The 27,934-nt window shown below is 43.2% G+C and overlaps 1 protein-coding gene across 3 annotated transcripts in view; it reads left to right on the top strand.

The window, feature by feature from the left end:
• Positions 1-27,934, top strand: part of ACOT9 (acyl-CoA thioesterase 9) — an 83,508-nt gene that overhangs the window by 1,593 nt on the left and 53,981 nt on the right. For all 3 annotated transcript variants that reach the window (XM_081946254.1, XM_081946252.1, XM_081946253.1), the window contains exons 2-3: positions 747-838; positions 1,338-1,364. In XM_081946254.1, the coding sequence (XP_081802380.1) occupies positions 747-838; positions 1,338-1,364 (119 nt within the window). The remainder of the gene's footprint in view (positions 1-746; positions 839-1,337; positions 1,365-27,934) is intronic.

The following is a 27,934-nucleotide window of genomic DNA, read 5'->3' as shown; positions in this document are numbered from 1 at the left end:
AAATTTGAATGGCAATATTTTTGGCCAACTCAAGGAAGATAGGCTAAGATTTAATCCAATAGTGGGGAAAAGCTACAAAATGGCATATAGCTAAGTGGAAATAATAGTCAGAGCTTATACCATATTCAACTATGTCAGTTGCTTTGGCCTAACAATCTCAAATACTGGAATGAAGTTTGGTGTCAGATGAAATCTCAGAGAAGGCTTATTTATAATTCTGGAAAGAGTAGTGTACAGGTTCCTAGGAGTACTCTGGAAACAGCCTCTGTGCAAAGATTCTTGTGAATTCCAAGCATGTGTCATATGAAGGTAGGGAGATACAGTCCTGTGCAGTATGCTGTCTCATCTCATTTCTTTCTCCATGTGCAAGTGAAAAAAATGATTTTGATATGTTTGATAATTATTCTTTTCTGGATAGCTTTTGAAATATTTTCCCCCTCAATCATTGGAAAGCAAATTCTTTGCTCATATGATTATATATGGATATAGATTAAATAGGTTATGGGATTCTGCAAGCAGACACTATTTATATCTGTTTTATGGCAACCTATTTTGCACATTGCGAGTTTAAGGTATTTCAAGGGTGATTCTGGATAAGAATTTTGGGGCTGTAATCCCAACATTTCTGGAGGACATTAAAATAGAAGAAGATAGTACCATTCAATGTATTGACTTGAATCTAGGATTAAAGGAGTCCAATGCTATGCTGATATTATTGATAATTCTGTATTTTCCTTTTGATGCAGATGTTTTTCATTAAGCAAAGCCCATCCTATCCTGTTTAGGATGCTGACATCATCTGGCAATGGCTCCCAGGTTATTCAGAATATAGAAGAAGGTAATAGGAAATTCAGAAAGCTATAATTGTCTGTGTTGCTGTTCTTTTTCCTCAGGTATAAAACTATGTAGTAATTTGCGTTTAGTGATTTATCTACCTATTTCTTAGAAGCTGTAGAATTAACCAGAAATATAAAATAATAAGGATTGTTTTTTAGTTTTTAGTGACAGAGCTTTTTATATCAAATATATTTTGGGCAGATCTTACTGGGTAATTAAAAATGTTTCTTTCCAACAGAGAGTTAGATGAAACAAATAAATATGGGAATATGAAACCGACGAAAAAAATTAAACTCATAGTTTGATTTTCTGCCATATTGTATTTGCCTGGAAATTAATTAATTTTAACTTTGAGGCAGAAGTAAGTTATCAGTACTGCAGAATATATTAATATGTACTTGAGCATACCATCTTGTGTGACTGACTTGAAAAATAATAGTTTTTCCCTTTTCCCTTTAAAAAAAATCTCTGATAGTCTCATTGTTTTTTTTCTTTCACAGGACATTTCCCCATTCATGTGAATAATGGTATGTTGTGGTAACCTGTATGCTTTTTAATATGACTGTTTGTCTGCTCTGTTATGCTTCTTCTTTCTTTATTGGAGGTTTAATGAAAACCTAAGTTCATATTTTCTGGCAATTCTGAATCATTCCTCTTAATGGTTCTAAATGGTTTATACTATTAAGCAAATGAAACATCTTACTAACCAAAATGCAAATTATGTATGTGTGCTGTTTTTCATAATTAACCTATAACTAGTTAATCACCTGAAATTTTATATCCTTTTGGCTTCTTTTTTAATATTTTTTTAGTTTTTAAAATGCAAATAATACAAACATAGTACATATACATCTAAATACAAAAAAATGAAAGAAAAAAAGAAAAAACTAATATTACAGTGCATCCCCACCCCCCAGAGACCCTTCCCCCTTATATTTCTTCATCTTTAACAACTAAAAGATATACAACACTTTCCATTTGTGTCCTTATCCCCTCCAAAACAACATATATTTTTGAATACGTTTATTCCCTTTGCCTTGCACCAACACTGATTTTATAAATCCCCCATATTTCATTATAATTGTTTGCTTTGATCATCCCCTTTTAAAATTTAATTTCCGTTAATTTATCATTCGTCCCAATATTTAGCTATCACTAATCTAGCTGCCATTATCAAATTTACAATCAATTCCTTTTTTGATTCATTTATATCCTATTTTTCCACCAGCAGCAGTAATGAAATTTTTGGTGACATGTCTAAATTTACATTCAAAAGTGTTTTAATTTCTGTAAACGCCATGTCTCATATTTTTTGTGCACTTTCACAATCCCACCACATATCCAACCTCTTTCTTGCGCTTCCAACAAATATTTGTATATTTATCATCTATTTGATTTAATTTATGTTGTGTTAGGTACCACCTCCATATCACTTTATATCAATTTTCTTAACTCTAACTGACATATTCTTATATACTCTTCTATTCCAAATATTTTTCCAATCATTATCATTTATTTCTCCTAAATCTGATTCCCAAATTAATTTTAAACCTTTTGCCTGCTCTTCTAATTCAGTTAATATTCTATATATTTTCCCAATTCGTCCTTTCCCCTATATTCTTCATTCATCTCAGATTCTTTTATAATCATTTCATTTATTTTAACTGTCTATCTTTCTTCTTGAATCTTTCTTCCACTTTTATCCATTTCTCTAATTGTATTAAATTCAACCAATTTAATTTAATATCTGCTAAAACGTTCTTTAGTTGTGTTATATTCTTTGTCTTGTTCTTCCAGTCTTCCCATGTACATATCTGTTTTTCTTTTATTTTACTGATCCATTCTTTCAATCCAATCTTAGGGAATTTCTCCATTTCTACCACCAGTTGTAAAGGAGAAATTCCTGGCAGTATCTCCATTTATTCCATAGTTCTATCAAATTTTTTAAGAAGGGATTTTCAAGCATCCTAGCAATTTTTAAATATCTTTTTTAAACCAATGTTTCTAGAGGATCACCTATTTCCCTTAATTATTTCAATTCCATATCCCTCCATATTAAATCTCTAGTTGCTACTATAATATCTGGGACCACCTTTAATTGATTAAGAGGTAAAGGTAAAGGTTCCCTTTGCACATATGTGCTAGTCGTTCCTGACTCTAGGGGGCGGTGCTCATCTCCATTTCAAAGCTGAAGAGCCAGCGCTGTCCGAAGATGGTTATGTGGCCTGCATGAGTAAATGCCGAAGGCGCATGGAATGCTGTTACCTTCCCACCAAAGATGGTTCCTATTTTTCCACTTGCATTTTTATATGCTTTCGAACTGCTAGGTTGGCAGAAGCTGGGACAAGTAACAAGAGCTCACTCTGTTACAGGGCGCTAGGCTTTTGAACCACCAAACTGCCGACCTTGCTAATCAACAAACTCAGCATCTTAGCTACTGAGCCATCACATCCCTTTTTAATTGATTAGCTACCCAATAATCTATATATATAAAAGTGCAATACCACTCATGCATCATCACAAAATCTCCAGAACCGTAAAGCCTACAAACTACAAACTTGCCACATATGTTCCTCTTGGTTTCTAGTTGCTTACTAAGAAAGTAAGTTACCATCATATCATTAGAAATTACCATCATATCATTAGTATTTCTTATATTATTGTTAACACACTCTGATGCTAAGGAGTTAGACGTTCTATTCCCCCTCCCCACCTGAAAAGAACTGTGTTCCAACTGCCACTTGGTTGTGGGTGTGGCCAGTGCATGACTCATCCCGCTTCCAGGCTGGGAGTTTAGACATTCTACTCCCTCTCTCCACCTGAAAAAACACTCTGATGCTAAGGCATTAGACAGAGAGAGAAGGGGATAAAATAGGAGAGGCCTCTTTGGGGCAAGTCTGAGGGAGAGAAGAGGATAGGAGAGGATCAATGGGGCCAGCCTGAGGTAGAGAAGGGGGAGAGGAGATGCTTCTGTGGGGCAAGCCTGAGGGAGAGAAGGGGAGGGGAAAGGAGAGGTTGATCGTAATTACTCATTTATTTTCAAGCTGTAAGTGTTGATTTATTAAGCCCAATCATATAGTTCCATAGAGAGCACACATATCCAGCTAGTTTCTAATGTTTGGAATATCCTCTTGGCTTCTTGATCTATGCTTGCAATTTATTTATTTATTGCATTTCTATCTCTACTTCTGAGCACTCCAAAAGCTATGTCGTCCCTACTTTCTTCCCTATGGGGGATAAAAAATGTGGCTGTCACAAATTTCATATTTAGATGAGAACTTGAACTCTAAATCTTAGTAGACTGGTTTGTTATCCATCAGAAGTTCTTATGCACTTACCTGCTTTCTGCCAGTGGAATACATTCCTTTTTTTGCTGACCAATCAAAGCAAATGAAAGATCCTCTCTGGCAGATATGAAATGTTTGGAAATAAATGTCAGGTCCAACTATATATTATTTCATCCATCCATCTTATTTATATCTTCTTTATAGGATTTATTCCACTTCTTATCTTGGTCTTATTTTTTTTCTTTCTCAGGACATCTTGTATCTTACTTATTGTAAGGATTGCCTCCCCTAGCTTAAGAAAGTAAAGACTCTTGAAATGGAGTATTTCAAAAGGAAGCTTTTATTAAGTAGAAAAGAAACCATTAAGTTCAAAGCAACATCTAAATCCCCTTAGGCAATGCAAGTAGAATTAAAGCAGTAGAGACCCCTCCCATTAGTTAGAATGCAGATTTTAGCCAATGCACAAGTGTGAAGATGTTTCCTTTACCAACTGCCCTGAGAACCAAACAAACATATATTCCCATGGCTAACTTCCATTAAACATTAAAGTGAATCGTCCCACATGGCCATCATAAACATTCTCCAAAAGGTGAGGGGATCTCAAGGTGCTTTGGCGCCAGGAAACCAGTTGTAAAATATCAGTTGTTATAGGCACCGCTAATAAATCAACTCCCAGTTGAATGGCAGTATCAGTTTTAGGGATCTGACATGCTGCCTTCCTTAGAAAAAGGAGAGATCTATCTGTGAAAAGATAGAAACAAAAATTCCATCATAGTATTTTAACAAAGTTTGTCAGGGTATTGGGAGTGAAATTTGTTAGGGCCCTAACATGGTGTTTAGCTACCCATTCATTTTGGGATGAGGGTAGATGCTTCCAAGCAACTAAGTATTGGGTTTTCCCCCTGTGGATCCTAGAGTCAAAGATTTCATTATTTCAAAGTGTTGTTCACCTTCTATCATGATGGAAACAGGTGATGTAGGTGCAGGTGGTCTGAGTGATGAGATTACCTCTTGTTTGAGTAAACTAATGTGAAATACTGGGTGGACTTGCCTGAGTGTCTTTGGAAGGAGTAGTTCTACTGTTACTGGATTAATGACCCTAGTGATAGGGAAAGGGCCAATGAAATTTGGCCCTAATTTCTTTGATGGCTGTAATGACTTCAGGAATTTTGTAGATAAGTATACCCTATCTCCAACATGGAAAGGTTTGGGTTCCATTCTTGTCAGCTTGAATTTTAAAAGCTGCTCTAGCTTCCTCTAAAGCTAATCTAACTACTGGCCATGTGTTTCGTAAAGTGTCTATCCACTCCTTAAGTGAGGGGATAGTGTGTTCTTCTGTGGGTAGTTCAGGCATGGGGCTGAACTCCTGGCCTGTTGCTACTCTAAAAGGGGTAAAACCAGTACTTGAGTGTACAGAATTATTGAATGCCACTTCCGCAAAAGGTAAAAGTTCAGTCTAGTTATCCTGTTGAAAATTAATCAAACATCTTAGATATTCTAATACCCACTGCCCTGAGAACCAAACAAACATACATTCCTATGGTTATCTTCCGTTATACATTAAAGTGAACTGTCCCACATATGGCCATCATAAACATTCCCCAAAAAGTGAGGGGATCTCAAGGCACTTCGGCACTAGGAAACCAGTTGTAAAATATCAGTTGTCATAGGCACTGCTAATAAATCAATTCCAAGCCCTCCCTCCTCCCAATTGAATGGCAGTATCACTTTTATGGATCTGACACTTATGTTTTTGGCCAAAGCAAAGCAGCCAAGAGTGCTTCCAAAAAAGGCTCTTATCCTCTACTTGCCCTTCTTCATTGGTGTTAATGAGGAGATCAGATACTTTCATTTTCCATTTGAAATGTTCTTTTATTTCTCCACAGTAAATTTGGCAGAAATGTGCAATGCTTCACATTGAAAGGAAAATAGGTGCTTCTGGTACATATGCATATAGCATCTATCAGAAATATCTTAAACAGTATGCTTTTCTTGCACAGTCCTTGGAAAGATGCAGCTGCTTTAAGCAACTGCTCACATGTTTACAATGCCTACTATTGCTTGCTCCCACAGTCTCAGCGAGAAGGGATCTGGTTGCTGCTCCCACTATTTTTTAATAGAGAAAATTCCTTTTGTGTATTTACTTGGATAAGATCAGTGAAACCTATTTTTAGCATTCTGTAATGAACAGATTGGCTGGGATGTGTGATACAATCTTTTTCAGACACAGACTATAGATTTCAGAATAATGTACAAGTTGTTTATCATGTATTTAGTTTTAACCATACTTATTTTACATACTTTTTACATTTGCTATATTTTTATAACTTATTTTATACAGTACCTATTTTATTTGCTCAATGCTGAATGTTGTCTGTTTATACTTTGAAGGTGCTTCTGACAGGAATAAAGAATTATGCAGTTAATGTTAAGGAGTTAATTGATACAAAGACAGTAGGATAAAGGAAAAGAAAATCTGACAGAACCTTTGGGTTTAACTCACTTATCTTCTAGGTTTAATGTTTGTATGTGCACACAGACACATAGTGAAGGTAGAATGAAATAGGATTCAAGGGGAACAGGGGCTATCAAGAATATAAATATAGACATATAGAAACTAGTGGAAAATTAATATATATATATTCTATAATTTAAATATAGCAGTGGGATAGAAAAGATAGAGAACTTAGAATATTAATAGAGGAGTGGAAGAGGACAAGGAGGAAAAGCCTGAGGGGACATTATTAAGGTAAATATATTGGATGGTAATCTGGGAGAACATATACAGAATTCTAGGAGAGCAGCACAGAATCCTAAAAGAGATGACAAATACCACAACTACCACCTTGAAGACAGGAAAGAAAACTGCACCAACTCCATCGGTGGCGATTGCCTCTCCATCCAACCAGAGATTGATTGAAGGAATATCCACAACAGAAAAATTGAACACCATACCAAATATGCAAGCAATGCAATCCACTTTACTAATGATCCAGGAAACTATGGTGAAGCTCCAAGAAAACATATGCAAAAATCATGGAGAGATAAAAGTGGAGATGCGAGAAGAGAAAAGAGAAGTGAAAAGTGATATCCATAAACTGGATGAGAGAATGGGCTCGATACAGGAAGCGATCCAGAAAAACGATCAAAAAATAAAAACAATTGAAACAAGAACTGAACAAAGAGAAAGAAAATTAGAATTGGTGGATCAGAGAATGATAGGGCTGAATAAGGATTTAGAAGATTCGTTGAAACACTTAGGGATGGACCGGGCCTCATTTTACCTAAGATTCCAAAATGTAATGGAGACTAAGGAAGAAGACCTGGGAATGGTAATGGCGGAGTGGATAGCTGAATCCCTTCAGTGGGATAAGCAAGAGATTTTAAATGAGTTGGATGAAGTCTATAGAGTATATATGAACTACGCCAGACATCATAGGTTGGCGAGAGAAGTTCACATACGATTTGCCTGGAAGAACATTCGAGACATTATCTACAAAATTACTAGAAAGGAACCGATGAGATATAAGGATAAAGAAATCATAACATTGAAACAAATTCCTAGCAGAGTCTGAGAACAAAGAAAGGGCTATCGATTTCTGGCAACTCTGCTGAATAAACGAAATATACTATTCTGACGGTTAACCCCGGAAGGAGTGTTGATATCCTGGCAGAATAAAAAAATTAAAGTAGATAGCTTAGACAAGGTGCAAGAACTTTATGACCAACTTGTTGGATCAGAGGAAGAGCATAGCAGCAGGGAGGAATTAGAACAGATGAGCCAAGGAGAAGACCGACAGGTTGTGAAAGGAAAAGACCAGGAGGAAAGAAGTAAGGAAAAGAAAGAATACCAAGAAGAAGAAGGAGTAAGAACAAAGACACAAAGAGCATGCACAGCACAACAGCAGCTGCAGCTGGCACAACAGTAAGAGAATGGAAAATGAACTGAAAGTGTTTTCACTAAATGTTAATGGACTTAATTCTCCAGTCAAAAGGAAACAAATATTCACAAAATTAGTGAAACAGGAAATGGATATTGTGTGCCTCCAGGAGGTACATATTAAGAAGCAAGATGAAAAATATTTACAATGTAACAAATTGGGGAAACTTTATGTGGCTTTGGCAGAAGGGAAAAAAGTGGTGGCGGGAAAGGAATAAAAGCAAAACAAATATATGCAGATACAAAGGGAAGAGTACTGATAATTGAGATAATTTTAGATCAAAAAAGTCTGTTGCTTGCAGCTATATATGCACCTGATAAGAATCAAAAGGAATTATATAGAAAAGTCCATGAAAAGATCATAGAGATCAGAAAAGAGAATATATGTTTAATTGGAGATTATAATGCAATTGTAGATATAAAGAAGGATTATGCCAGCGACCAGAAAAAAAATTAAAAAAAGAAAACTCTTCCAAAAACCTTTTTCAAAATGGTAGAGGAATTAAATTTAATAGACATTTGGAGAACCCTTAACCCAGAAGAAAGCAAATGTATGTTCTATTCTAAACCTCATAGATCCTGGTGAAGGATCAATATGATTTGGATAAATGTAGAATTAGGTAAAGAAATAGAGGCGATAGAGATTCGACCAAATATCTGGGCAGACCATAATCCCCTTGTAATAATGTGGAAAGGGCAAATAAAGAAGAGGAAGATAGACATTGAACCTACAAACTTTAAAACAAAGGAATATATTAAATGGATTACAAAAGAATTAGAATTATAGAGAAGAGAGCTGATGTCGCGACGGCACAATGTGAGATCTTGGTGGTCCGAGATCGCAGTCAAGTTCCTGCCGCTGGACGGTTCATATGGACCTAAACTGTCCTGTAGAGACGGTGATTGAGAAGGGCACCTTCTTCTGATCTCAGGGACACCGCAAAGTCCCTGAAAGATCCAGGAATAGCCTTTTTTTTCCGGTGACAGAAACGCAGCTAATGAAGCTGCTGAAGTTGGGACAGTTCCGGAACAGGAAGAAAGCGGAAAGAGAAAGTGTGTCGAATTGGTGAGGAAATTTTATTATTAGAGGAAGAGACTACCCAAGAAAAAAAATTAAGTTAAATTAAGATCAAAGACAAGACTATAGGTGGCGAGATTGATCTGCATTGAACTTAGTGTGTTATCCAGTTTCTAATTTCTTTTTTTTTCACAGATGGAACTTTTGCAGGGGCTCCCTATTTTTTTAAACTGAATGGATTAATTCTTTCTTCTTTTTTCACTTTTGCTTATACCTATGGATTAAAATTTTCCTTTTTTATAATGCTTGATTGGATTGGATTGGATAATGAAATTTTATATAAACAATATATGGAGATTATGAGAGGAGGTTTAAAAGCTTTATTTAGAATATATTATAAAGATGTATTGTGATTGAATGATTTTAGGATGATTTAATGGAATGTTATCATATAATTCTATTCTAGATTTTGAATATTATATATAAAAGGATGTAAAAACAATTATAGTCAAATTAAGGTTGAGATATAATAATTGTGATACACATGAATATAGGTGAATTTAAAATATGCAATTTGATATGAAAAGCAGGTGGTGACTATGGAAGAGATGCATGGAAATACTGTAACCAACTGACACACTTTCTACAATTTGTAATGGAAGATGGGTTTTTTAATTTTAATTTTTATGTTTGTTTGTCCTTGTTTAAAAAACAAATAAAAATTGTTTAAATAAGAATTAGAATTATTTATTTATTTATTTTTATTTATTTACTGCGCTTCCAGACCACCCCCTCTCCCAAAAGGGACTCGGGGCGGTGTACAGTCCATACAAAAAATACATCATAATATAATTAAATAGCTGAACAATTAAAATTGTTAAATAGGTAGAGTTAAAAATGGAGGAGGTTAAAAAGAAAGTTAAAAAGAACTGTACAGCTGAGTAAAGTATGTATAAATATAATTTTAAAACCCCTAAAATATCACACAAATTAAATTTAAAAGCAATACCCCTAAAATAACCAGTTAAAAATATGTCTACCAGGAGGTTACAGTTATAATTATGCCAGGCCTGCTAATCGGAACAGGTGAGTCTTCAATTTTTGTCGGAAGGAGCGGAAGTCAGTGGTGGTTCTAATGTCGGGGGGGAGGTCATTCCAGAGGGTTGGGCCCATCACAGAGAAGGCCCTACTCCTTGGTGTCGCCCGTTGGCATTGCCTAGTGGACGGCACCAGGAGAAGCCCCTCCCTGTGAGAGCAAATTGGCCGCAGGGATGTGTGTGGGAGGATGCGATCCCGCAAGTAACTAGGTCCTGTGCCATGGAGCGCTTTAAAGATGGTAGTCAAAACCTTGAAACGCACCCGAAAAACCACAAGCAGCCAGTGCAGCTCGCGCAGGAGAGGTGTTACGTGGGAGTACCTAGTACCGGCTGCGTTCTGGACCAGCTGCAGTCTTCGGGCGCGTCCCAAGGGCAGCCTCATGTAGAGAGCGTTGCAGTAGTCCAGGCGAGACGTCACCAGTGCATGAGTGACCGTGCGCAGGGCATCCCGGTCCAGTAGGGGGCGCAATTGGCGCACCAGGCGAACCTGGTGGAACGCCCCCCTTGCCACTGCTGCCACATGGTCATCCATTGACAGCCGGGCATCTAGGAGGACGCCCAAATTGCGCGCCCGTTCCACAGGGGGCAATTGTTTGGCCCCTATGGCCAGCGATGGAATCAGCTGGCTGAACCGAGGTGCCGGTAGCCACAGCCACTCAGTCTTGGAGGGGTTGAGTTTGAGTCTGTTGTCCCCCATCCAGACCCCAACGGCTTCCAAGCATCGGGACATCACTTCGACAGCCTCGTTGGGGTGGTTTGGGGTTGAAATGTACAGCTGGGTATCATCAGCTTACAGATGATACTCAACCCCAAAACCATGGATGATCTCCCCCAGTGGCTTCACATATGCGTTGAACAGGAGAGGCGAGAGGACCGACCCCTGTGGCACCCCACAAGTGAGTGGCCTCAGGGTCGACCTCTGCCCCCCTGTCAACGCACATTGCGTCCGGTCGGAGAGGTAGGAGCCGAACCACCACAAAACGGTGCCTCCGACTCCCATCCCCTCCAGCCGGCGCAATAGGATACCATGGTCGATGGTATCAAAAGCCGCTGAGAGGTCTAATAGGGCCAGGATAGAGGAACAACCTCTATCTCTGGCCCTCCAGAGATCATCAACCAACGCGACCAAGGCTGTCTCCGTGCTGTGCCCCGGTTGGAAGCCGGACTGGCGTGGGTCTAGATATTCGGATTCGTCAAGGTGTCGTGGAAATTGCTGCACCACCACATTCTCAACAACCTTCGCTAGAAAGGGAAGGTTGGAGACTGGACGATAATTAGCTAGCTCCGTTGGGTCGAGTGAAGGCCTCTTAAGTAAGGGCCTCACCACCGCCTCTTTCAAGGCAGTTGGTAAGGATCCCTCACCCAATGAGGCATCCACCAGGCCCAGAAGCCAGCCTCGTGTCACCTCCCAGGTTGCCAGTACCAGCCAGGAGGGACACGGGTTCATTGAACATGTGGTGGGTCGCAGCCGTCCACGCAATCTGTCCAAATCCTCGGGGGCAACAGAATCAAACTCCTCCCAGAATGTTCTCACAAGACTCACTGTTGACGGCTCGTCCGGTCCACTGGGGGGGGGGCATCCGCTCCGGATCTGAGCGACTTTGTCCTGCAGATATTCCCCAAACTCCTCTGCTCTGCCCTGCAAGGGCACCCCCCGCGTCCTCTGCGATAAGAGGGAGCGGGTCACCCTAAACAGGGCGGCAGGGCAGTTATCAGCGGACGCAATAAGAGCGGCACAATGTCTACGTTTTGCCGCTCTCAATGCCACAAGGTAGGTCCGTAAATAGGCTCTTACCTGTGTTCGATCAGATTCGGAACGTGAGGACCTCCACCTGCTCTCTAGACGTCTCCTATGGTGCTTCATCACCCTCAACTCCTCGGTGTACCAAGGAGCTCGGGTGGGTCGCTGCCGCAGGAGAGGTCGCAAAGGCGCAACCCAGTCTAAGGCCCCAGCCGCCGCCCTATTCCAGGGGGCCACTAGGTCCTCCGACCGAGCGCGGGTCAGGGCTACAGGTAATGGCCCAAGCTCCGTCTGGAACCTATCCGGTTCCATCAGGTGCTTGGGGCGGTACCAGCTTGGACAGTCTGGCTCCGCCTCCTCGCGGTGGGGGGTAGCGCCAGGGAAGTCCAGCCGGAGACATGAGTGATCTGACCATGACAGGGGAGTAACAACTAAATCCCCTATTCCCAGATCACTCGTCCACTGCTCAGATACAAAAACAAGGTCCAGTGTGTGGCCACCTTCGTGTGTGGGGCCCTGAATTAATTGGGTCAGGTCCATGGCTGTCATGGAAGCCATGAACTCCCGAGCCACCTCAGATGCTGCTCCCGTTGACGGCAGGGCCGCTGATGTATAGCGAGGAGCCAAGTATACAATCAGCAGACCCCACTGCCTCCCTGGGCCCCATTTCACACCAAGGGACTCACACCCGGGTATCTGAGGAACAGTGAACTCCCTCGGCTCTAGACATTCCCGTATAACTACCGCCACCCCACCACCCTTACCCAGGGCCCGAGGCTGATGGAATGCACGGAAACCCGGTGGGCACATTTCCACGAGGGGTAAACCCCCCTCGTGGCCCAACCAGGTCTCCGTTATCCCTGCAACGTCCAGCTCCCCCTCAGAGATCAACTCATTAATGAGGGGGGCCTTGTTGGTCATGAACCTTGCATTGCAAAGCATCAGCCGCAGGCCCTGGCTCTGTAGTTCCTGGCCACCTAGGTTGCGGGGGTTGGTACAAACGACCGGGCGTAGCCAGCAGCCACGGTCTCCCAACCGACCTTGTGATCTTCTCTTGTCCTCGCATCCCCCCCTCCCCGCGACCATTGTAATAAAACAACCCTCTGTTGGAATAACTTGTTCCTTCTCCCCCCCCACCCCGCTCACTTCCCTCCTGGACTCACCTGTTCCTCTGGCACTGGCTCCTCTCCCGGCCTGGTTGACCCCCCCCTCCCTGGAACCCCCTAACAACAATACAAAACATTTAGATAAAAATCCCCTCAGCTTCCGTTTCTTCCACCTCTCGGGGTTCACATTATCCTTTCAGGTCAATAAGAAACAGCATACCTCGTTACAAAACTTATGGGACACAATGAAGGCGTATATAAGAGGACTAACAATAGCCTGTACTGCTAAGAAAAATAAGGAGAAAGAGAAAGATTACAATACACTACAGGAAGAGATTAAACAGTTAGAAGCCTAATTACAAAAGAAGCCCGAGGATGAGCAAATTAAAAGTAAAAGGGCCCTAGCCAAGCACAAATTGAATATTCTGGACTAGGAGAAAATGCAAGAAACCTAAAGTTTGTAAAACAAAACCACTTTGTACACATGAACAAATCAGGGAGATACTTAACATATAAATTTAAAAAAGAAGAGAGAAGAGAATAATCCAGCAACTACAAGATAAGAACGGAAACTTACAAAGCAATATGGACAAGAAAAAGAAGATTGCACACGACTTTTTTCAGGAGCTCTACAAACAAGGAATTGCAATAGAGAAAACAAATGATTATCTGAAAAGAGAAAACATGACCCCGCTAACAGAAGAGAAAAGAGAAATATTAAATAGGGAGATAACATTAGAAAAACTTAAGGAAGCAATTCAAGGGCAAAAAACAAATAAGACCCCGGGGAGGGATGGGTTACCAGGGGAAATTTATAAGAATTTAGGTGAACCAATTGAATTGCTGTTACTGGAAGTCTATAATGATGTTTTGACAGAAGCAAAGTTACCAGAATCGTGGAGAGAGGCATATAACTCTCTGATCTTGAAAGAAGGTACAGATGGCACACAAATTAAGAACTATAGGCCAATCTTTCTTTTAAATGCTGATTACAAAATATTTATGAACATTATTGCAGAAAGAATGAAGAAATTATTAAATGAAAATATACATTTGGACCAAAAGGGATTCCTACTGATGAGACAAATAAGAAATAATATAAAAATAGTAATTAATATATTGGAGTATTATGAGACCCACCCAGAAAAAAAGGCAGCCCTGGTCTTTTTAGATGCCCAAAAGGCCTTTGACAAGGTAAATTGGCAATTCATGACCCAACAAATAAAAGAAATGAAGTTTGGAGATAAATTTGAAAATATGATAAGAGTCAATTTACTCTACCCTGAAAGCAAGTGTAATAATAAACAGGGAGATCACAAAACCATTTGAAATAATAAAGGGGATACGACAGGGATGTCCACTATCACCTCTACTCTTTATTTTACAATACAATACAATAGCAGAGTTGGAAGGGACCTTGGAGGTCTTCTAGTCCAACCCCCACCCTATTTTGACTTTAGAGATTTTATTAATAAGAATCACATCAACTTTGGGAATAAGAGGAACTAAAATTAAACAACAAGAAGGTCCAGGCGTTCGCTGATAACCTGGTATTCTTCATAGAAGAGCCATTGGAATTGGGACCAATACTAATACAAGAGAGAAAAATATGGAGAAGTAGTGGGCCTTATAATTAATAAGGAGTAAACTAAAATGCTAGTTAAAAACCTAACAGTTAAACAGAAGAGAGAGAAGGAAATGGGGTTGTGGATCACAAAGAAGGTCTAGGTATTTGGCTAATGGCAAGATGCTCCTCGATAAAAGACGATCATTACACGATCCTAATAAAGAAAGATTTAGAAGTATGGGGGATTTAGAAGTATGGGAGAAACTGCAATTATCATTGTTAGAAAAAATTGCGACCATTAAGATGAATATTCTACCTAAATTACTTCATTTATTCCAAACGATTCCTGTGAAACTGGATAAAAAATTCTTCACAGATTTAAATAAAATAACTACACAATTTATTTGGGCAGGTAAAACAGTATGAATAAAATTAATTGCATTGCAGGACAGCCGGAGTAGAGGTGGCTTTGGACACCCAGTATGGGAAACTTATTACAAAGCAGCAAGTCTAGTATGGATTAGCGAATGGGTAAATTTAAAAAATAGGAGAATTTTAATTTTGGAAGGGCATAACCTACAGATGGGATGGCATGCCTTCATGTGGAATACCAGAAGCAAGTTACACACATATTTTTACAGACATATATTGAGGGATTTGTTGATACGAACATGTGAGGGGATTAAAAGTAAACATTATAAGAAAATCCTGGGCTGGTTATCCAGTATGGAGGCAATGATCTACCCAATACACTAGACGTAGGCAAAATGGCCAAATACTATGAAATTTTAGACATCAAAGGAACACAAAAAACTAATCAGGAATTAAGAGACCAGGGAGTGATTATAGACTGGTGGCCATATCTCCAACTACAGTCTGGATATAAAAAAGATCGAGAGGAATTTGGAATTGATATAGAACCAAAGCAATTAGACAAACTGCTGTTGGGTACAGAAGAGAAATTAATATTGAGGATATACAATTATTTACTAAATTTTGGCATGGCAGAGGAAATAATAAAAGGACCAATGATAGCCTGAGCTAAAAATTTTAATCATAATATTGAGCTGAAAGATTGGGGAAGAATTTGGAATAAAAATTACACAATAACAAAATCTGCTGCATACAAAGAAAACTAATACAAAATGTTTTATCGGTGGCATTTAGCCCCCATGAGATTGGCAAAAATTTATCCGAACTTAAATCCAAACTGTTGGAAGTGTAAACAGGTGCAAGGTACCTTCTTTCATGCATGGTGGTTATGCCCGAAAGCTGAAAAATATTGGACTAAAATAGAAAAATGGTTACAGGAAATTACAAAAACCCAAATAGAGCTTAAAGCAGAATTGTTTCTTCTGGGGATCATTAAGGGAAAGTATACGAAAGAGATAAAATATTTAATTTTGCACATAATTACAGCAGCAAGAATAGCGCTCACACAATGTTGGAAAAGTGATACCATTCCGACTGTTTGATAATCCAAAAGATTCTTGATTGCGTAGAGATGGATAAACTCACATTGGAGTTAAGGGACAAGGAAGACTCAGAATATTGAAATGTACAGCTAGGAAACATAGATGCATAGATATAGGAATAATTAAGAATGTATAAAAATGTATTTGAATAACAAATGGTTATGTTAGTACTGTCAAAAAGGATAGTAACTTCTACAAAATTATTTTTAAAGGTATTTAATGTTTTAAATTAATGTTTCAAATTTACAATAAAGGCTTAAAAATAAAAAAGAAATAGGATTCAAGGTACAAAGAAGCAACTTGGATCAATCTACAGGTAGTCCTTGCTTACTGCCACAATTGAGCCCAAAATTTCTGTTGCTAAGCAAGACATTTGTTAGTTTTGCCTCATTTTATGACCTTTCTTGCCATACGTGTTAAATAAATATTTTATTGCACTTTTTTTCGATACATGCTTCTGTCACATGATTAACAGATCTGTGACATTATCCATACAACTGGAATCAATATTCAATACATTATATACATTCTATTTCCAAATGTACTGACCCTATGTACATTTCCATTTCTTATTTCTATTGTCTCTCCATTCATACCATTTCTCTCATACCTCATAGTATTCCGAATCATCCTTTCCCTTTAACTCTAATGTAAGCTTGTCCATTTCTGCAAAATCATATATTTTTTGGTTTACTAATCCCTCTGGCGGAACACTATCATTCTTCCAATACTGCACGAAAGTAATCCTTGCCACCGTTTTTATATGTAACATCAGGTACTTTAAGTTTCTATTGTACTTTGCCTTAATTATCCCCAGGAGAAACATTTCTGGTTTGAATTCTATTTGACATTTAGTTAACTCTTGCAACCAATTCTGTATTTTCAACCAATATCTTTTCGCTTCGGGGCATGACCACCATGAATGAAAGAAGGTACCTTGTCCCTGTTTGCATTTCGAGAATTTTGGGTTTAAATTTTGGTACATCTTGGCCAGTCTCAATGGCGCTAGATGCCAATGGTAAAACATCAAGGACACAGATTTTGTAATTGTATAATTTTTGTTCCAAATTGTTTCCTGGTCTTCTAATTCTATATTGTGTCCAAATTTTTTTGCCCAGGCAATCATTGGTTCTTTTACAACCTCCTCTGCCCTATCAAATTTAGTAAATAATTATAAAGTTTGGTTCTTAATTTTCCCTCTGGGCTTACCAACAGTTTTATCTAATTGTTGTAGTTGAATATTGAATCCATATTCATAGGCATCATTTTTGTATCACGATTGTAACTAAAAATGGCCACCAGTCAATACATATTCCTTGTTCTTTTAGGTCCTGATTGTTTTTGAATTTCCCTGGGCAATCTAAAATTTCATTGTACCTGTACATTTTACCTATATCTAATGTGTTGGGATCAATGTTCCCTCTAAGGTGCGCGGCTGCGTGGCCGCGCACGTGGCAAGAAAACACCGCGCAGCAGTTTTCAACTGCCGTGCAGTGATTTCTATTGCCACAGGTTCCAGAAGCTGGGAAGGTCCTTTGCAGGCAGCTAGGCCGCAGAGGACTTCCCCGGACTTGCTTTGATGAGCACGGGGTGACTGAGGGTAGTTGTGAAGCCCCAAAGCCCCCGCCGCCACCGGAATAACTGCTGCCACCTCCTCCTCCTCTAACAGCACTGCCGGATTTGCCGCCCGGCGCTGTGACTGAGGAGAAGCCGCCAAAGCTGCAGCCAGCATCCCCGCACGTGGCAGCGGCGCCTCCCCTCCGCTCGGAGCACCTGAGCTCAGCGCTGCGTTACCCCTGCCCCCTCCTCCTCCGCCGTGCTTTTGAGGAGCCATGAGGCTGCGGGAGCCAGTAGGAAGGTGGGGGGGGAGCAGGGGAAAAGAAAGCCTCATGGCTCCTCAAAAGCACGGCGGAGGAGGAGCGGGCAGGGGTAACGTGGCACTGAGCTCAGGTGCAAATCTGGTGGTGCTGTTGGAGGAGGAGGAGGAGGTAGCAGCAGTTATTCTGGTGGCAGCTCGTCGGCATCTTCAGCAGCAGCCCTGCCCACGATGAAGAAAGCAAAGATGGAGCAGATCCACGCAGATGACGTCGCTGCAACATGACTGGAGGAGGAATTCTGGGAGTTGAAGTCCACAAGTCTTAAAGCTGTCAGGTTTGAAGATATCTGCGTATTTTTTCTAAAGGGTTAGGGGTGCAAGGGTCTTGTAACTTGACAGCTTTAAGACTTGCACACTTCAAGTGCCAGAGTTTCTGAGACAACATGACTGGAGGAGGAATTCTGGGAGTTGAAGTCCACAAGTCTTAAAGCTGTCAGGTTTGAAGATCCCTGGATTTTTTTTCTAAAGGGTTAGGGGTGCAAGGGTCTTGTAACTTGACAGCTTTAAGACTTGCGTGCTTCAAATACCAGAGTTTCTGAGCCAACATTTTGGTTGCTAAGCAGGAGCGTTGTTAAGTGATACTGATATTATATAACACTTTTAATTAAGCGGGTACCTTGAAGAAACATAACTTTGAGTTTCAAATAATACTGATTTCGTTGTTGTCTTAGGTGACATCTGTGAAAAAAATTCAGGTGCTCAGGCATGAAAATGTGCCGCTCAAACACTACTTTTCTGCTCACATTGAAAAAAAATTAGAGGGAACATTGGTTTATTTATAATTTTATTTATTTCTTAGCGCTTATAGACCGCCCCCTCTCCCGAAAGGGACTCGGGGCGGTGTACAGTCCATATCAGAAAGACAATTAAAATTATTAAATAGATAGATACATAAATAAGAGGAGGATAAAAAGATATACAGAACTGCAATGCTAAGTAAATAATTTAAAATGTACAAAATTTAAAACCCCAATATCCTATAAAATTAAGTTTAAAAGAACAATCCCTCTAAAAACCAGTAAGAAATATGTATGCCAGGAGGTAGACGTTATAATTATGCTAGGCCAGCCAGTCGGAACAGGTGTATCTTCAATTTCTGTCGGAAGGAGCGGAAGTCAATGGTGGTTCTAATGTCGGGGGGGAGGTCATTCCAGAGGGTTGGGCCCATCACAGAGAAGGCCCTACTCCTTGGTGTCGCCCGTTGGCATTGCCTAGTGGACGGCACCAGGAGAAGCCCCTCCCTGTGAGAGCGAATTGGCCGCAGGGATGTGTGTGGGAGGATGCGATCCCGCAGGTAGCTAGGCCCTATGCCATGGAGCGCTTTAAAGATGGTGGTCAGAACCTTGAAACGCACCCGAAAGACCACAGGCAGCCAGTGCAGCTCACGCAGGAGCGGTGTTACGTGGGAGTACCTGGTACTCCCCATGACTACCCGCGCGGCTGCATTCTGGACTAGCTGCAGTCTTCGGGCGCGTCCCAAGGGAAGCCCCATGTAGAGAGCATTACAATAGTCCAGGCGAGACGTCACCAGCGCATGAGTGACCGTGCGTAGGGCATCCCGGTCCAGGAGGGGGCGCAATTGGCGCACCAGGCGAACCTGGTGGAACGCCCCCCTTGCCACGGCTGCCACATGGTCGTCCATTGACAGCCGGGCATCTAGGAGGACGCCCAAATTGCGCGCCCGTTCCACAGGGGGCAATTGTTCGCCCCCTATGGCCAGCAATGGAGTCAGCTGGCTGAACCGAGGTGCCGGTAGCCACAGCCACTCAGTCTTGGAGGGGTTGAGTTTGAGTCTGTTGTCCCCCATCCAGACCCCGACGGCTTCCAAACACCGGGACATCACTTCGACAGCCTCGTTGGGGTGGCCTGGGGTTGAGATGTACAGCTGAGTATCATCAGCGTACAGATGGTACTCAACCCCAAAACCATGGATGATCTCGCCCAGCAGCTTCACATATGCGTTGAACAGAAGGGGCGAGAGGACCGACCCCTGCGGCACCCCACAAGAGAGTGGCCTCAGGGTCGAACCCTGTCCCCCTGTCAACACATATTGCATCCGGCCGGAGAGGTAGGAGCCGAACCACCGTAAAACGGTGCCTCCGACTCCCATCCCCTCCAGCCGGCGCAATAGGATACCATGGTCGATGGTATCAAAAGCCGCTGATAGATCTAATAGGACCAGGATAGAGGAACAACCTCTATCTCTGGCCCTCCAGAGATCATCAACCAACGCGACCAAGGCTGTCTCTGTGCTGTGCCCGGGTCAGAAGCCGGACTGGCGTGGGTCTAGATATTCGGATTCATCAAGGTGATGTGGAAATTGCTGCGCCACCACATTCTCAACAACCTTCGCTAAGAAGGGAAGGTTGGAGACTGGACGATAATTAGCTAGCTCCATTGGGTCAAGTGAAGGTCTCTTGAGTAAGGGCCTCACCACCACCTCTTTCAAGGCAGTTGGTAAGGATCCCTCACCCAATGAGGCGTTCACCAGGCGCAGAAGCCAGCCTCGTGTCACCTCCCAGGATGCCAGTACCAGCCAGGAGGGACACGGGTCCATTGAACATGTGGTGGGTCGCAGCCGTCCACGCAATCTGTCCAAATCCTCAGGGGCAACAGAATCAAACTCCTCCCAGAGTGGTCTCACAAGACTCACTGTTGACGGCTCGTCCGGTCCACTGGGGGGGGCCATCCGCTCCGGATCTGAGCGACTTTGTCCTGCAGATATTCCCCAAACTCCTCTGCTCTTCCCTGCAAGGGTGCCCCCCGCGTCTCTTGCGAAAAGAGGGAGCGGGTCACCCTAAACAGGGCGGCAGGGTGGTTATCTGCAGACGCAATGAGAGCGGCACAATGTCTGCGTTTTGCCGCTCTCAATGCCACAAGGTAGGTCCGTAAATAGGCTCTTACCTGTGTTCGGTCAGACTCGGAGCGTGAGGACCTCCACCTGCTCTCTAGACGTCTCCTATGGCGCTTCATCACCCTCAACTCCTCGGTGTACCAAGGAGCCCGGGTGGGTCGCTGCCGTAGGAGAGGTCGCAAAGGCGCAACCCGGTCCAAGGCCCCAGCCGTCGCCCGACAAATCACAGCCTCCATGGTGGATAACCACCTGGGGATCTTCATATAGTATTTTCTCTTTATATCTTCCCAAGTTTGTATCAACACATCCCTTATTTTATGTCTGTAAAAATCCAAAGTGCTATGTTTCCCTTATCCCACAGAAAGGGGTGCTACCCCTTTTGTAAATTGTGCTCTTCCAATGTTAGAATTCTTCTATTTTTTAGATTTATCCAATCTCTAATCCATACTAATATCACAGCCTTGTAATAGAGCTCCCATGCCAGGAGTCCAAAGCCACCTCTAGCTCTACTATCATAGAGATAATTGTAGTGTTCCCCACCTTTCCAAATCATTCTTTATTTGTTGGAATAATTTTATATAATTGTCATCTTTTATCGAGGATTTGCCATTAACCAAATTCCTAAATATTTAATCTTCTTAGTAATTTGTAGTCTCATTTTGTCCTCCAGTTCTTTTTTCTGATTCAATGTTAAATTTTTCACTAAGATTTTGGACTTTTCTTTATTAATTTTAAGGCCCGCTACTTCTCCATATTTTTCTATTTCTTCTAATAAGATGGGGCCAGTTAGGCGGGTGTGAGTCCCTCTTTGTGAAATGGGGCCTTGGAGCTCAGGTGGGCCTTTTTGTTACATACCTGTCTCCCTGCTATGTTTCGTCGGCCCTGCCGGAGCTGCTGAATATATTAGCTGGATTGGCGGTTGATTTCCCCAGGCTTATGGTCCTGGGGGATTTCAATCTGCCTTCCATTAGCGAGACATCCGAGTCAGCTCGGGAGTTCATGGCTTCCATGACAGCTATGGACCTAACTCAGTTAATTCAAGACCCCACCCATAATGGGGGACACACACTCAACCTGATTTTTGTCTCTGGGCAGTGGATGAATGATCTAGATTTAGGGGATTTCTATTCAACCCTTGTCATGGTCTGATCATTTCCTCATCAGGCTTGACTTCCATACCGCTACCCCTCGCCGCAGGGAGGCGGAACCGACTAAATGGTTCCGTCCCAGGCACCTGATGGACCCCGAAAGGTTCCTGATGGAGCTTGGGACTTTTCCTGAATCCCTTGCTCACAGCTCAACCGAAGCCCTAGTGGAAGCCTGGGATAGGGCTGCCGCTGGGGCTTTGGATCGTGTTGTGCCTTTGCGGCCTCTGACCCGGTGTCGATCCCGGATGGCTCCCTGGTTTACTGAGGAGCTCCGGGAGATGAAACGCCGGAAAAGACGCCTAGAGAGTGGCTGGAGGGCCAGCCGGTCCGAATCTGATCGAACACTAGTAAGAATTCATACTAAATCCTACTTAGTGGCGATAGAAGCGGCAAAACGGCAATATTTTTTCGCTCTTATTGCGTCCGCAGATAACCGCCCAGCCGCCCTGTTTAGGGTGACCCGCTCCTTACTTAACCAAGGAACTAGGGAAGACCCCTTGCAGGGTAGGGCTGAAGAATTTGTTCAGTATCTGCAGGATAAAATCGCTCAGATCCGGACAGGCTTGGACTCTGACTGGGTAGATTCGGGTGAGCCGACGGGGATGAATCTTGAGGAGACAATCTGGGATGGGTTTGACCCTGTGACCCCCGAAGGCATGGACAGGATTATGGGGAGACTCAGTGCTGCCACTTGTGTGCTGGACCCATGTCCCTCTTGGTTAGTTTCGGCTTCCCGGGAGGTGACACGAGGCTGGCTCCAGGCGATTACCAACGCTTCATTGAGAGAGGGGTTCTTTCCCACCGCCTTGAAGGAGGCGGTGGTGAGTTTTCCCACCGCCTTGAAGGAGGCGGTGGTGAGGCCCCTCCTTAAGAAGCCTTCCCTGGACCCAGCTTCTTTAGCCAACTACCGTCCAGTCTCCAACCTTCGCTTTGTAGCGAAGGCTGTCGAGAGTGTGGTAGCACGTCAGCTTCCCCAGTACCTGGATGAAGCTGTCTACCTGGATCCGTTTCAGTCGGGTTTCAGGCCCGGGTACAGCACGGAGACGGCATTGGTCGCATTGGTTGATGATCTCTGGCGGGCCCGGGACAGGGGCTGCTCCTCTGTCCTGGTCCTATTAGACCTCCCGGCGGCTTTCGATACCATCGACCATGGTATCCTACTGCGACGACTCGGGGGGTTGGGAGTGAGGGGCACTGTTTTACGGTGGTTCTCCTACCTATCGGATCGGTCGCAGTTTGTGTTGACTGGAGGGCAGAGATCGACCCTCAGGCGCGTCACTTGTGGGGTGCCCCAGGGGTCGGTTCTCTCACCCCTACTGTTCAACATATATATGAAACCGCTGGGTGAGATCATCCGTGGTTTTGGGGTACGGTATCATCAATATGCTGATGATACCCAACTTTTCATCTCTACCCCAAACCACCCAAACGATGCCCTCGACGTGATGTCCCGATGCCTGGAGGCTGTGCGATCTGGATGGGGAGGAACAGGCTCAAGCTCAGTCCCTCCAAGACTGAGTGGCTGTGGTTTCTGTCATCCCGATTTGTGCATCTTGTTCCATCTTTGAGGATAGGGAGAGAAATTTTAGCCCCCTCAGAGAAGGCTCGCAATCTGGGAGTCCTCCTGGATACGCGGCTTAGTTTAGAAGAACATCTGACGGCCGTGACCAGGGGGGCCTTTTACCAGGTTCACCTGGTACGTCAGTTGCGCCCCTTCCTGGATCGGGATGCTCTGTGCACAGTCACTCATGCCCTCATCCTTTCTCGCCTGGACTACTGCAACGCTCTCTACATGGGGCTGCCCTTGAAGAGCACCCGGAGGCTTCAGCTGGTCCAGAATGCGGCCGCGCGGGTTATCATGGGGGTACCTAGGTGCTCCCATGTTACACCCCTTTTAGGCAGCCTGCACTGGTTACCGGTTGTCTTCCAGGTGCGCCCTAAAAAGTTGGCTTTTCCAGCAAGCCGGCCTGGCCTGTTAATTTTATTTAATTTTTAAAATTTGAGTGTTATTTAAATTGGATTTGTTTTTTGGACTGTTTCTAATTTCCTTTTAACTTTTGTACTATGTGTTTTTTAATGCTGTATGCCGCCCTGAGTCCTTGGGAGAAGGGCGGCATATAAATCTAATAAATCCAATCCAATCCAATTCACCCATAGTTTTATAAATTTCCCCTGGAAGGCCATCTGGCCCCGGGGTCTTAAAGCACAGCAAATGTTCTTTTGCTGTGCCCCAGGTGGAATTCTTGGGCTTCCTTATGGACACCCAGGGCATCCACCCCATCCCCTCTAAACCTGATGCTGTCAGAAACGCCCCCAATCCTACCTCTAAGGAGGAACTGCAGGCATTCCTCAGCCTTCTCAACTTCTACGCTCCTTTCATACCCCACAAGGCATCACTAGCCGAGCTGCTCCATTGGTTGCTTGACTGATCAGTGGCCTGGTGCTGGGGCAGCCATGAAGTGCATGTGCTTGCGGCTGTCAAAGCCATGCTTACATCAACGGCTGTCCTAGTCCAGTACAATGATGGGCTGACATTAGCATGTGATGCCTTCCCCTATGGTGGGGGCTGTCCTGAGCCATGTCCTTCCCAATGGCTCAGGAGCGCTCATTGCTTTTTATTCCCGGACACTCTCCTCCACTGAGAGGAACTATAGCCAGATCGACAAGGAGGCTCTGGCTGCAGTGTCCGGGATTAAAACGTTTCCTGACTACCTATACAGGTGGCATTTTACCTTGCTCACTGACCACAAGCCTCTCCTTGGGCTTCTGGCCGGTGACTGTCCTACCCCACCCATGCATGTCCAGATGGACAGTGTTTCTTGCCACGTATTCCTATACACTGCAGTATTGCTCGGGGAGGCAGCTGGGGCATGCTGATGCCCTTAGCCGCTGCCCTCTGCCACAGACAGAACCTCAGCCCTCCCTGGCCTCTTCAGTCCTGTCCATTGAGTCCATAAACTTACCCCTCTCAGTCTCTGATGTGGCTTCCCACTCCTTGGCAGACCCCACTCTCTCCTGAGTCTTCACATGGGTACAAAGGGGGTGGCCATTGGGGAAGATGGCCAATGATTTCCACCCCTTCAAGACTCACCTGCTGGAGCTCTCCCTCCAAGGCGGGTGCTTGCTCTGGGGGGACTGAGTGGTCATTCGCCCCTCTTAAGGTTCCAGGTCTTGGAGTGCCTCCATCTGGGCCACCCAGGCATAGTTTGCATGAAGGCCTTGGCTCGCAGCTATGGCTCGTCCAAGATGGACGAGGCTATCGTGACCTGGGTTGCACATTTTTCCGCGTGCCAGGTATCTTAGCCAGCACTACCAGCGGCGCCAGTCAAGGAGTGGGAGCTGCCCTGAGGCGCTTGGTCCAGGATCCACATTGACTGTGCAGGTCCATACCATGGCTAGGAATTTCTGGCCAGCCTAGGGATCCGCCACACCCTCACCGCTCCCTACCACCCCTCTTGTAATGGCTGGGTGAAACGAGCGGTCTGCTCGTCCAAGGAAGTGGTGGGGCGAATGGACCAAGGGGGATGGCCGGACAAGGTGGCGGCCTACCTTCTTGGCCAACACTCAACTCTATGCCCACTGTCCAACAAAAGCCCCGTGAAGCTGCTCATGGGCTGGCGCCTGAGAACGACAGGCTGCACCCACACTATAGTGTCTTATGGCCTGACAACCTGGGGGCTCTGCCACGCAAGTTCTGGGAGGGAAACTTGGTCTATGCTTGGAATTTTACAGGAGACCCTAGGTAGGTGCCTGCCACCATCACTCAAATAACCAGCCCCTGTTCTTACAGGACCGGCTTCCCAGATGGGCGAAATGGCGGCGCCACGTGGACCAACTGAGGCGCCGCCTTCAACCGAAGCCTTTCCCCAGTCAGGCCTCTCCTACGATGCCACCGCCTGCTGGCAGCCAGTCAGCACCCAGCCTCAAGCTGTCGTGCCGGTACCGCTGAACTTACCTGCACAGCCGAGTTGGCCTACTGGGGAGGATATTCGTGATGTCACCTTGAGCTCTACTCCCGTTGGGGAGGAGCTACTACAGTGTCAGGGGAAGAATATTTTCACCCTGAACTAGATGAGGCTTAGACCGCGGCGTTTCCAAACAGGCATATTCTTTAAGGTGCGAAGAAAAGAAATAAAACATTCTGGAGAAACATATTCTAATTAAAAACAAACTTTAATACAAAAATAATAAATGGAAATAAAACAAAATCTATCTAATCGTTACATTTTGGAAAAAGCAATCTGTCTACCAGCTTCCCGGCAGACGGACAAAGATCAAAAGGGAAGGAGAAGTCTCTGGAATGTGTGAAGTAATAAACATGTTAAGCATGCACAGTACATCATTGTCAGATAAGACCTTATGACCTGCGCAGTAACTCTTTCAGTAATTATTCAGTTCAAGCTAGCAAACAATTAACGCAGTGACACCACTTCTTTTGCTAGTTGGGCATGACGTCATCAAATCATCAATTAAGGCACATCTTCTTTCGCAGATACTCGTGTTGACCTGCGGCAAGTGGTTTGTTAAGCATGTCTGCAATCTGATCACGTGTAGAAACATATTGCAATTTAACAAAACCTTGCTTAACTAATTGCTTTGTGTTTTGATAACGAATGTCAATGTGTCTGGACCTAGAACCTGTGAAATGTGACTCAGAAATATAAACCACAGATACATTATCTTCCATCATGGTGATTGGTCGAATCGGACGTGTCCAGATATCTGTGATCAAAGCATCAAACCACGTTAGAGAATTACAAGCATCTGAAACACAAGCATATTCAGCTTCAGTAGATGAACATGAAACAAAACTCTGTTTTCTCACTTGCCAGTAAACAGGACATCCATTCAAGAACATCATGTAACCAGAAGTGCTTTTGCGTGATTTTTTATCACTTGCCCAGTCAGCGTCGGCATAGCAAATTAACTGTGGATGATCAGTGTGTGTTGGTTCTAGCAATAACTTCATGTGTTTAGTGTGTTTCAGGTATTTCAACAACTTCTTAATGCATGCCCAATGAAATTGTGTTGCCTTACCTACGTGTCGTGATAAAAGATTAACACTAAGAGCAATGTCGGGTCTGCTCCAACTACTAATGTATAATAGTGAACCAATGACTGAACGATAAAGTGTTTGATCCTCGAACTCAGGACTTGGTTCATGTGTTAAGTTGTGAAAATCTGTTTGCATGGGTGTCTTTGTTGTGTTAGCATCTTTCATGTTGCAATGATGCAGAATGTGGTCAATTTTCTAATCTTGTGAAAGACTAAACCCCTTCTGTGTCTTTTCAATCTGAACACCTAAATAAGTGCTAATGTGTCCTAAAGATTTCAGTGTGAAGTAGCTCTGCAAACTTTTGGCAAAAATCTCACTCATTTTCTTATTTGGACCAATGTAAACAATATCATCAACATAAACAAGAATTATCTCATGTGCATTGTTAGATCTTTTTGTGAACACGCATTCATCAGTTTCGGACTTAATAAAGCCCATTGAATTTAGTTTGTCAGTAAGACATAAATACCACATTAAACCTGACTGTTTCAGACCATAAAGACTTTTGTTCAGGAACCAGGTATCCCCTTCTTGCTTTCGGAATCCTGGAGGGCTTCTCACATAGATCTCTTCATCTAGGTCTGCATGTAGATAAGCTGTGTCCACATCAAATTGGAAAACTTCTAAACCAAGAATAGTTGCAGTGGTTAAAGCAATTTTTACACTTTCAGTTCTGACTGTTGGTGAGTAAGTGTTTGTGAAGTCCTCAGGATAACGTTGAGCGAAACCCTGAGCTACAAGTCTGGCTTTGTATAAAGACTCACCATTCGGTTTCTTCTTGATTCTGTAAACCCATCGAGTGCCAATGACTTTCTTGTTTGCTGGAGGTTTTGCAGGTGTGAATACATTAAGTTTCTTTAAACTGTCCATTTCATCCTGCATTGCATCATACCATTTGTCTTGCTCTGAATCAGGAAGCTGTTTGATTTGTG

The sequence above is a fragment of the Natrix helvetica genome (genome assembly GCF_964273705.1).
Source record: "Natrix helvetica genome assembly, chromosome: 3".
Taxonomy (NCBI): domain Eukaryota; kingdom Metazoa; phylum Chordata; class Lepidosauria; order Squamata; family Natricidae; genus Natrix; species Natrix helvetica.
Note: the sequence above shows the minus strand (reverse complement) of the source record. Positions and strands in the feature narration are given on the sequence as shown.